Source organism: Pempheris klunzingeri, chromosome 14, assembly GCF_042242105.1.
Source record: "Pempheris klunzingeri isolate RE-2024b chromosome 14, fPemKlu1.hap1, whole genome shotgun sequence".
Taxonomy (NCBI): Eukaryota; Metazoa; Chordata; class Actinopteri; order Acropomatiformes; family Pempheridae; genus Pempheris; species Pempheris klunzingeri.
The window spans coordinates 9,331,264-9,343,403 of NC_092025.1; the positions used below are offsets into that span (position 1 = coordinate 9,331,264).

The following is a 12,140-nucleotide window of genomic DNA, read 5'->3' on the forward strand; positions in this document are numbered from 1 at the left end:
AAAAAAAAAAAAAAAAAAAAACCCTTTCGAGGGAAAAACAACAGTGATCATTAAAGTGCATCCCTGGATGTGTAACCCACCCCCCCTTCCTTCCCATTCCCTCCCCTTCCCTCCCCATGCTGACCCCTCAAGTAGAGCCGATGAGAGAAACCCCAAAGGCAGACAGAGGAACCTCTGCTATACGGAGCAAACTGCTGCCCAAAGGACCTACAGAGGAACAGTCTAAAAATCCAGTGGCAGTACTTTCATGAGAAAACAAAAAAAAGAGAAAAAAAAAAAAACTAAAACAGTTTTTACGCAGATAAAAACATGGTCAAAAATCTATTCTTCCAGCTTGGCATAGAGGTTTGTATTTGTTGGATAAGTGGCGGCTGTTAACAGAGGAGAGGCTTGCTGTGACAGCAACCTCTGTCCTCCACTTCGGACCTAATGTCAAATTCCAGGCGATCAGGGGCTCAGAGGGCAGAGGAAGAGTCACTGATAATGGTGTCCTGCCCTGATGTACACAGGTATGGATGTATGGATAGAAATGGCAGCTAGGGAAGTTTCTCAGACACTTCCCATCTCCTCTCGTCATTACCTAGGTTGTCCATGATCAAAAATGTAGTGTGCAAGTGCACGCTGTTTTCTTTTTTCTTTTTTTCTTCTTTTTTTTTAGTGTGTGTTGGTGATAAGGTCCAGCATCATCATGGGCACACGTGGTTTCACCGTCTCTCACAGTGTCTCTTGTTCAGCAGGAGAATGGTGGGAGTGGGGGTGCTGGTGGAGGGGTGGGAGCAGAGACTGCAGAGGAGACTGGGGGGTGGTGGGCGGGGACTGCTGCAGGGGGCTGAAGTGAGTGGTGGTGTGGGGGGGAGAGGAGCGGTAACAGGAGTAGGCAGAGCTCCCGCTGAGGGTGGTGGTGGGTGAGGCAGGGAGGCCTGCTAAGCCAGTGGGGGAGTCGAGGAGGGGCTGGTTGTAAAAAAAGAATGCACACTGGTGGATGAAGGTCTCGATGATTGTCTGGTAGGTGCGTGTGGCAGTCAGGGCATCCATAGTGGTGAAGTCTGGTCTCATGAGGGTGGGCCAGAAACAGATGGACAGGTTTTCACTGGTCATCAAGTTCAACCTGCTCAGCTGGCTCACCCTGGGAAAAACAAACAAATAGACACCGATGTGTTCATACAGTGCAGGAAAAAAAAACACACGAGTGTCTACCACAAAAGACCAAATCGATGAACGTGACTTAAACAGCAGACACTGGACTTACTTGTGTAAGTGGCTCAGTACATATTTGAAGACATCATAATTCTCCCTGGGGAACTTCCTCAGGACATCCTTCATGGTATATAGCCTCTGTTCTCTGTCCATTATTTCTGCACACAAAGAGAGAAGTTACCATTAAAACTGAGACCTCATCATCACACAAAGTCATTTGAAACTAAAATGTCTCCCTAGACTCTTGAAAATCATTATCAACACCAAAAAACCTAAAACAGGACAAAGCAGGTCTGCCAAAACCTTCCCTTCCCTCTTCCCTCCTACAGAAATAAATCTTTTTATGTCCTAGTAAAGACCCTCCCAGCCCAGCAGTGTTTGCTTACTGAAAGCATCCAGTAGGTCCACCTGCAGAGCACAAGGCACCAGGGGCTCAGGCAGCTCAGAGAAGAAGCTTTTGAGGGCTCCAGCCACAGTGTTTATGGAGAAGTCTTTCTCCACTAGGTCTAATCCATGGTCTACACAAGGAGAAAGAGAGAGTTAAAGAGATCAGAGTCAATTAGCCCATCAGTAGTAGCTGTCATCGGGACCAAACAACCCATTGCATGTCACTTTCCTTTAGTAACACTGTTTATGTTTTGATTTGGCAGCCACATAATTACACGTCAAACAGCTGGTTCAAACAAGTCTGATGAGAAACTCACCCTGTTCAAACTGTCTCTGCATGCTTTCCATCTCTGACTTGTTGCCACTTACACGGTACAAACCCTCCGTATTCAGGCCTGAGGAGAAAAAGAGCGCAGCAGAGAAAAGGGGGAAGACGTGGGAGGGCACAGTGGGAAACAAGCAAAGCACAAACACTTCATTAGCCCCGCCGCAAACAGACAAGACAATACAGATGCTGGCAGTTCGTAGAGGAGTACTTGTATTACTTTCACATCACACTGTGGTCATGAACAGGTGCACTGATTTAGGAGAACTAACAATGAGCACGTTCTGGTGACTAATTAACAATCTCATAAGACAGATACCTATAGTGAAAAATAAGAATGATAAATGGTCTCTGTCAGTATTTCTCAGGAAAAAAAAAACTTGAAATTAGATTTTGCATACATCATAAACACAAAAGCCCAACATGTTGTAGCTGAAAGACAAAACAACTTACCTGTTGTCTCAATAAAGCGGACACACTTCTCGATGAAGAGTGGGATAGGCCTGTCTGGGGATACCACATTCACTAGGGGGACCCCAAAGTAGCAGCTCTCTGGGGGCTTGGGAATAGCTGGACGGGGCTTGGGTCTTGTTTTCTGTGAAGATAGAAAGACACAGGACTCTTTAGTTACTCAAACTGGGATAATGATGTTGATATTAAGTGGCACTCGTTGGATTTTAACAAAACGTGTTGTTCCAAATCAGCAGAAAATCAGGAGCTTAATGTCCTCCTCAAGATATTACCAGTTCAAATATGCTTACAACTAGTGATATTTTATACTATTTTACTTTATATTTAGCAATATCATACCTATAGAAATCACTGTAGTTTTTCATAAGAGCAATATCTAAGAAAGGTTTTTTAAAAAATAAGTAATGAACTTCTTCTTCTTTTTTGGGGTAAAACAGGAAAAAGGGTGGTATAATACACACCTTTGCTGTACGTCGCAGGCTCTTAAGAATGTTCCTCTTTTTCGGGTCTTCGCTCTCCTCATTAACAAGACTTTCGCCTTTCAGGGTCCCAAAGTCATCTTCCTTAGACTTTGGAAGAGCTCCCATCTCATCATCGCTGCCTATGAAGCTTGTGCGAAAACTGCTGAACTTGCCAAGTCGCTTGGAGCGGTCACGGTAAAGACGAGGCTTCACCCCCGCTGCTGAGAACTTCCTCCTTCGCTCCAGGGAGCTGCTGTCTGCTTCGCTGTCTGAGCCATTTCCATTGGAGTGCATCCTGTTAGAGTTGCGGATGGTGATGATTTTGCCTTGTGTGCTGTCATGGGGCACTGAGTAGATGATCTCTTCGTTGCTGGGGCGCGGTTTTGAAACAGCATCAATGGGTTCAGCATAGTCTGAGGGATCGTAGCCCACATCCCCACCAGGAACCCAGGTAACGGCCGAGGGCAGGGAGCGACGATGGCCTAGTGTATCAATGTATGGGTTACGGCTCACCTTGCGGAAGTCAAATGTGACACCCGGTTTAACTCTCACTTGGGGGGGTACTTTGTTATTAAGTTTGTTCTCAAAGTCTCTGATATCAGAGATGACAGAGATGTCACTAGAATCTAAGTCAGGCAGGTTGAAGCCCCCGCTATGAGAAGTGAGTGTGCCATCATAGTATGGTGGTGATGGCTCCACATCATCCTCTGAATCCAGGAACATGGTGACAGGACTGGGAGAACTGCAGCGCGGGGAGTACACATTTTCATTGGTGCATGCTTCAGCAACATTATCATACATGTGTGTAGCCTCCACAATGTTGCGTTTCTCCACCACCTCCATCAGAAAAGAATGGAACATTTCTATCCTGTGCAGGCCTCCCACCACTCCCCCGGATCCACAAACCACACTATTGAAACGGCCCTCAATCTCATGGGCTAGCTCTTCCCCCTGGATCAGCTGTTCGCAGGCATAGTCACTGTCAGTGAGCTCTGCCTGGCTATCTCCCACTGCCAACAGCTGAACTGGGATGATGTCCTGAACCTCACACAAGAAGGCACACAGGGTCTCCAGGGAGGCTTTTCGGGAGACAGAGTACACAGCAATGTAGCCATGTACTAACCTGCTCTTCCGCAAAGTGAAGGAGGCGTGATATGAGAGCAGGGACAGCTCTATAGCCAGTTTGTGCCCACCCACTGTCTGCTCGAGCAATACAGAGGTGCCACTATTAGGCATGGGCCTGCAGTGCTGATGCATTAGGAAAGGGGACAGGAGCTGCTCAATGTCATAGGAGTCTCCGCACATTAAGCACATGACAATGCGAAGGTCTGCCTCTGGGACCGGCTGATGAGGAGAGTCTCGGAGACCTGGAGGCTCAGGGAGGAGGGGTGGGGAGCTGCTACTAAAGGATGTGCTCCTCCTAATATCCAGGAGGCTCCTCAGCACTTGGTTGATTTGAGTCTCATTGACATTATGGCCGTAGCCCACACCAGGGGAGGCAGGGTCTAAAAAGCTACACTGCAGTCTCCTTGCAACCTGCTGTCCCTGTGTTATTAGGTTTAAGGCAGTTTCTCCACCTATATCCACATATGATCCAACGCCCCTTTTAGTGACTAAAAGCAGTGATGTTGGCAGCTGTGCTAGCTGGCTATCCCTGCGACCTAGAGTTGATTCCCTAAGTCGCTCAAGGCTTTCAACCACATAGGAGAGGGACTCTTTTGAATTATACAGACACAGACATCCGTGAGGGGTGAAAGTGGGGGTGTGGAAGGAATTTACTGGAAGACGCACATTTCCCTCGATAGGCCGCAGTGTCAGTTCATACATCTTCCCATCTAACACATACCAGTCATCATTTGTGCAGAGAGCTCTAATCTCATTGGCAAATTCTCTGGCCAGTCCATCCTTCCCTAGTATGACAAGGTTAATTCTGTCAGCCTTGGTGTCCCCAAAATGAGCTTTCACGTCAAAAAAGGGGTAACATGTGGGGAATCGTGAAACTAACATCTGTTCAATCTTTGAGTCTCCGCAGTGAGGACTGCTAGGGCAGGTCTCCTTGGTGGGGTGATAGACAAAGTGGATATGCTTCAAAACCAGAGCATCTCTTTCAGCTGGAAGCTTTTGTAGTGCCTTGAACCTCTGTTCTTCTCCCAAGACCTCCTGAATTGCCCCCATCTTCTCCTTGCTTGGCTTGGCATCCACTTCAAGCTCATAAAAGAGCTCAGAGTACTCCAGTAAGAGCTCCTGGAAGTCTTCTTTAGCACGGTCAATGATCTCCTTCTGATGGCGGTTGTACAAGTCCAAGTACTCTGGCTCCTCAAGCCACTGGTAGAACTCTTCATTCATGATAAAGCTGCGGGCCTCCTCCCAGGGCTTACCAGGTGTGACAAAGGGAGAGGAAGCCAACTTGTGTTTAAACTCCAGCCTCATCTCTGCCCGTCTGCACTCATTACGCAGATGTTCCAGGTGGGCGTTGAATAGTTCCTCTGCTTCAGCTGTCTCCAGTAGGTCTGAAGGGATGCGCTCATCTTCCATGTTATCAATGTGAGATGTGTCCTCCCATGGTGAGTCCTCCAGAACAACAAACCAGTGGGCAAAGTGCTGCTTGGACTCTAGGACCTTCTGTACCCCCGACCAGCTCAGCTGATCTATCTCATCCAGGTCAGGCACCAAAGAACTAAGTGCTAAAGGAAGAGTGCTCAAATATATTTTGCGACGCCTCTCAATATGTTCCTGCTTCAGACGGTAGACGTGCTGTTGAAAAAGCTTCTTGCATTTAGCTGTTCCTTCCAAGAAGACATATTCTTTGTACTCTGGGGAGGTGTTCATGCGTCGACTGGTGTTTAACCAGGTCTCATTATGATTCTTTACTATACGATTGATAAGCCATTCATAGCGATCCTTGGCAGAGGCTATCTGCTGACTCTGGAGCTTAAGGGCTTCAAAATAAGGAATGATCTTAGGCTTGCCCCTGCTCTTATCAATAAGTTGAACCAAAGTGAGGAAGGCGAGGTCAACATTTATATTTGAGCGTGCAGACGTCTCAACTACAGGTAGACTCTTTTTTGTGATAGCAAACGTATGCGCATCTTTGATGTAGCGCTCAACTCCTTCATCACATTTGGTGAGGACCAGCACAATGGGCTTCTTAGTCTTGCTAAGCTGACCGTAAAGGTTTGTGACAAATTTCAGCTGGTCGTCAAAGTTGCGGTTCATGCCTCGGCTGACATCAACGCAAAGCAGGAAGCCGTCAACCTGCAGCTTGCCCTCTGGCATTTGTTTTTGCTCAAAGTCTTGCTCCAGGCCAAGCTGATCTGTACAAAAGTACATGAGCTTCTCTGCTGAAGCCAGCTTGGTTGCGGCTGCCCGCTTGATATATGGCTGCATAGCAGTGCTACGATGTGGCTGAAATGTCTGGTCATCAATGAATTCAGTTTGCTCCACAACATGCATCCTGCACTCAGGCCCCTCCTCCAGGACCCGTGACACCTCCCCCCAAAACAGAAAGTGATCATTATTAACCACTCGACCCCCAAAGTCACTGGTGCTCAGCACTGATGTGTGGTCCAGGTAGAAGTCATCAGCACTAGGCCGCACAAACCTATTACACAGGCAGGACTTGCCAACGCCACATTGCCCCTTCTCTTTCTCTGTTCCTGACAAACCCACCACAATGAGGTTGTAAATGGGCGATCGGGCATCTTGCTTTTTCGCCATCATAGTCTGCTGACGCTCATCCTGCCATAAACAGGCACTGTATAAACGAGTTCACTTGAATGTTTGTCCATAAAGTTGCTGATCTACAGAGGAGATCAGTTTTCACTTTCTCCTGCTTGGCTTCAAGTTTAATAAATAGCAGTGCAGTGGTATGAGCAGAGGGTTCTTTCATTCATTCCTTATACGAATCAGATCCTGTTGGGGGAAAAAAACAGAAAATAACAAATAAATCAGACAAATTGAGCAATTATCATAACTACATTTTGAATTAAAACAGGAATAAAAAAGAAAATTTGGAAAACTGCCGATGGGACAAATGTCAGACACTTACACACACACAACCTGGAACATATAAAATGATAACATATCATTGTTATTCTATGCAGCAATGGCCTTTTTGTATTATTGACACCATTTTTGCTTACAAAATGTTCAACATGGACTTTAAAAATGCGTGAAATTGCAAAAGGCCTTTTTGCATTTCCATGCTTGCTCTCTACTATTGACCGAATTTGAGAATGACACATCTTATTCCATTTTATGCCCCTTTCCTTTGGATGACAGATGATATTGACGAATGGACCCTCTCAATGGTAAAGGCCTTGATCATGTCTAACGTCTGCTCATTTGTTAAAAGCACTTAATTGTAATATGCATGAAATCACTGCATTAATATTATGACTGTACACACTGAGCTTTTTATTAAACACTGCCATAGACTTTTGGCATCTTATCTAGCCATACGCAAATGTATAATACAGACAGTGTCAAAGAAATGGTAATGCCAACCAGTAGCAATATCTCCTGACAGGAGCCATAGATTTCAGCAGTACAAAATAAAGCCAAAATAAAGTAAACACAATTTCATATGAGGAAGCACACTGATTTTTGCAAATTTCATTAAATTGTCTGGCAGATTTATAGACCACTCTAGGACTGCAACTGTTATTCTCAGTGTTGAATTAATCTGTTAATTATGTTCTTCTCATTTATTTTAGAAAATGTCAAAAAAAGACAATCACAGTTACCCTGAGCCCAAGGTGACATCTTCAAATTGCTTCTTCTGTCTAACCAACAATCAAAAACTCCAAAATATTCAATTTACTATTACAGATAAGTACAAAACAGCATATTTGTATGTAAGAAGAAGGCACTGGCATTTTTCCTTTGATTATCAAAATTGTTGCCAATTAATCTTACATTGATCAACTCACTGATTAATCAACAGATCTCAAGATAAATTCCTCGTATTTCTGACCAGTATCAACATGACTACATTAACCTAGGCAGAAATGTTGGGAGTGGTGCTCTTTAAATGACCATGTCAGCTGATCAGTGAGAGGGGTGACAAGCATGAAAACGACTATGTTGTGGACACCTCAGCTTTTCAGCCTACATGAAACAGCAGCAATGAGACGGATCTAAAAAAAAACTAAACACTGAATGAATGAATGAATGAATTAAGGGAGGACTTATTAACAGAAAGTCAATCTATGCCAAAGGGCCCTGAACTTCCTCATCCCATTAAGACACTTAATGTTAATACTTCTATTATTAAAGCTTTGATTAATGCCTCCATTATCAGAGCACTGGTGCAATTCTGATAATAATGGCCAGCTCATAAATTCCATAGAGGGGCAAAAATGACCTACTGCAGAATTTCACTTCTGTCAAGCACAATTCACTGGAGTCAAACATTAGACCAAAAAGAGGAATTACAGGCTTATGATGAACTAAATAACCTGTCACATGAAGTGACCACACATTCAGCAACAACCAGCTCCGGCTGGGTCAAAAGCAACCATGGGCAGTCCACAGGGCTCAGCTGAGCTAGGCCTGATCCCCAAATGAACAGACAAGTTCACTGCAAATAAACACAACCAAAGTGCTCTGTCATAGCAGCATCAAAACACAGCTCACCGAGCCGCGCCTTCGAGCCATTTCATTCCCATAACCTACTTACTTCGATAAGATTTTGTAACGTTATATGTTTTTGCAGAGGATTAACAGTTGCCATGGGGTTTAGGTTGCACGGAGAGGGGCTGACCACGCCAGGCCTCCTGTCTACATGATGAAACAGCAGAGCCCAAACCTGGGATAGCCTACCTTCTCCACACCGGCAGACGATGTTTAAAGGGAGCGTGTTTACCCAGCTGTCTAGGGTGTAGCACTCGACAGCTTCACAAGGAAATAGCCCATAAAGATGCGGAGAGAGCATGCAGGGTACATACCATCGCATTTCTCCCTTTCTCCTCTTGCATCTGTCAGGCCAGCGCTTGCCGCAGCCCTCGCCGCCTGATGTGCATAAGCATAAAGCCGCAGAATAACACTGTGGGTCGTCTCAATTCACGGATAATACTGAGAACACTACAACTTGTGCGGTGGGGTGATTTGATTTAAATATCCATTACCCATGCCCGGATTCGCCTGTCTAGCATCACTGCTTTCGCTGCAATTAAACGCGGAGAGGGAAGAAATAAATATCCCAAATGATAGCGCGATCCAGTTTTGTTCTTGCGAGGGGTTTTTCCTCATGAGAAATTCGGGCGTTTAAAAAAAATCTGCTCAGCCGTCTTCTTCTCGGTTCACCACGTTGCTTTTTCCAATAATTATTCTGTCCATTGTTGTGCCCACATAACGCTGGGCCGGTGGCGCACACGAGACAACGGTGAGTTTGTTGCAATCGCCGTGGTGTTTCGTCTGAAATGTGCTCCTGCCGCGACAGAAAGTGTTCATGCCCTGCTCAATTTGTGAGCAGATTGCGTGTGTGAAAGTGGTATTTCTGCCAGCTTTCCGATAATGGCGGCGGCCCTCCTCCCCGGACCTAGTTCTCCTCTTCTTTTCTTTGGGAAAAGGGAGCTGTGGAGACAGAGGCAGCGGAGAGAGGGACTCACCCAGCGGCGCCCTCACACAACTGCAGCAGGTCGGTGCTCCGCTGCTAGCTCACCACCACACTCCCTATGCGGGGGCTGCTACTCCACAGTAATCCATTACTCACCCATTCAGTCCAGACACGAAGAGGAAAGCCACGGATGTTGTTCCGAGGGCAGCCATTTGTCAATAAGTTTAGTACATTTTTGTTAAATTGGACATAAATCGCACCCTCTCTTTGCTAAAAGGTACACAAGTGATTTGTATCAGTAACTAAATGTCACTCTGGCTGCTTGTAGCTAACTGTACTGACATTTGAAATGTCTGCGCCAATAAGTCGAGGCTTTCAGCACTCAAACAAACTTTGTTACCAAAGAATTAAACCGACTTTTTATGTGACTTTTAGTTGTCCATGTTGGGTAGCTTGCTAAATCCTAAGCTAGCAAGTGTATGACTTTATCTTATACCACTGTTACAGTATACTGGAAAATGTTATTTAGTAACGTTTAATTGATAAATTAAACTGTTGGAGAAGATGGTATATAAACTTCTTGCTGATAATTAGTGTTAACTTAGAGACTTTATAATGCTAAGTAGCTAGCCGCCATTAAAATTTGAGCCGTTGGCAGTGACGTCATCAGCTAGCTAGCCACTGTAACCATGGGCAACAGCTGTCTGAGGTTAACTGAACAGTACTGCTAGCTTTAGCCTTGTATGCTAGCTAAAGACACCTTTCATTTTGAATGATGAATGAATGAAATCACAACAAAACTGTGCACAGTGAGATGTGTAATCATATGGTACCCCACCTCTCATCCAGTGTCAACTGGAATTAGCTCCAGCTAATCCCATCCATCCATTCCAGCTCCAAATGGATGGAAATGAAAGGCCTAAATTTTAAAATCTTACCTGTGTAAAAGTAGAGAAGTATTATCTCCTATATTTAGTTATAATATCAGAAGTGGAAAGTATGTGTTCTATAGAAAATCAGCTATTGTGTTAGATATATTAATGTATGAGATATTGTTAGATAGTTAACACCGGTGCATTAGTGCATTAGCATACTGTTGTAGCTAGCAGCAGGAGGTGGGACTACTTTCATTTGCTGTTCAGTCAGGTAGTATAGTGGTTCTAAAGATAAATCTGAGGGGTTGTGAGAGGATTAAAAGGAGAGGGAAGAAGAAAAAGCTACGTTCTAATACACAAATCGGTTTTATGGAGTTTTCTCAAGTCGTTATGTCATTGTGTGTGAAATATTGGACAATTTGACCTCCTTGGGCCTTGAAATAATGTGAATAACCATGTGAGAAGTTTAGAGGGGAAGTTTCTCTGTGATGAAGCTGCTAACAACAGACATCTGAAACATGACAGAGAGGCATTACTAGATACAGTTTTTAAGCAAAAAGGCTGAGAACTTTGATGTAAACTAAAACAACTGAAATAAATGTAGAGCTGTAAAACACGATATTATGCACTGAAGTGGAGTGGAAGTATGATGAAGTATATGATGGAAATACTTAAGGAAAGTACATCTACCTCAAAATTGTACTTAAGTGCAGTTCTTGATTAAATGTTCTCAGCTAAGTTCCACTGACAAAGTCCCTGTTAACTTAGTATTAAGTAAACAGACAAACAACAGAAATAGGACTGCAACATGCACTGGGACATTGAGAGGCCCTTGAGTTTCCCAAAGATCCAAAGAAAAAAGGAGCATCACTTCCCTAGACATTATACTGCAAAATCTCTAGATAGCTAATTGTAGTAGATGCAATTATTAGAACTTGAACAGGCCAACTTAGAAGTATATTAATGTACTCTTAGGTTGGCCTTTGCAAGTTCACTGTACGGTACACTACCATTCAGCTCTTCCACTATTAACAGAGGCTGGCATCAGTCATCAGTATCATATCTGATTACTTTGCGCAGACCATTAACTTTAGCGTTGCCGCCTCCTAGCGGATTTATAGACTATAAACCACCTGAAATTTTCAATCACCTTTGCAATGAAGGCTTAATGCGGTCACAGTTTTTACTTTCTATAAAGATCCCAAGCTTTTTTTTCCCTTTAAGTACCTGTGCGGTAATCTTATCCATCTGGACTCAGAGGTTTCCGGTGGGAGTGCATTTAGACCACGCTGCTGGGAAAAGACAGTCAGCCTGGCAATGGATTGTATAGTCTACGAGCTTCAGCTGAACAAGTAACCCAAGTTGTGGCCACCGCCAGACTGCTGCTGGAGAAGAATATGAGTGAAAGTGTTCCCTGTTCTTCAGTGGGACTATTCATGCACTCCAATTACTAAGTAAGACCAGGTAAGCATATTTGTATGCATTGTATGCATGTGTTTTTGTGATGTGCAAACATGACAGTGTTCTTGTCACGCTTGTACTGCATTTCAGTTAAACTGTATAGTTAAATAGATAGAGCTTTTGTATTTATTCTTGGTGGAAGAAATAGTGAGATCTTTGTTCAAATATAACTGAATTGAATATTGAAATGATAAATATCCTGGGAGGAGTTTTGCCATTGGCTTTTTTTTAATGATCTGACCTGTTAGACAGTGGACATTTGTGTCTGTTTGTAGCACTAGATTAAAAGTAAAGCAACCATCACACTCATTAGGATTTATCTTTTAGGAACCAAATTCAATGGCAATCTATTCCTTCTACCAAGATAGAGGCACAGGAGCCAGTTGAGTGTAATTGATATAACT

The 12,140-nt window shown here is 44.1% G+C and overlaps 1 protein-coding gene across 1 annotated transcript; it reads right to left on the bottom strand.

Moving 5' to 3' along the window:
- Positions 1–624: 624 nt before the first annotated feature.
- Positions 625–8,848, bottom strand: arhgap35b (Rho GTPase activating protein 35b). Its single transcript, XM_070843371.1, has 7 exons — positions 8,790–8,848; positions 2,842–6,753; positions 2,363–2,504; positions 1,902–1,979; positions 1,584–1,715; positions 1,250–1,355; positions 625–1,126 (listed from the first exon to the last, which is right to left on the bottom strand). The coding sequence occupies exons 2-7, from the start codon at positions 6,559–6,561 to the stop codon at positions 715–717; spliced, it is 4,590 nt and encodes a 1,529-aa protein (XP_070699472.1). The 5' UTR covers positions 6,562–6,753; positions 8,790–8,848; the 3' UTR covers positions 625–714.
- Positions 8,849–12,140: the final 3,292 nt, after the last annotated feature.

Coding starts and splice junctions, on each gene's coding strand:
- arhgap35b (XM_070843371.1), bottom strand. CDS start 6,561: ATGATGGCGAAAAAGCAAGATGCCCGATCGCCCATTTACAACCTCATT. Junction 1,980..2,362: donor CCGCTTTATTGAGACAACAG/GTAAGTTGTTTT, acceptor TTTTCTCCTCAG/GCCTGAATACGGAGGGTTTG. Junction 1,356..1,583: donor GGACCTACTGGATGCTTTCA/GTAAGCAAACAC, acceptor CTTTGTGTGCAG/AAATAATGGACAGAGAACAG.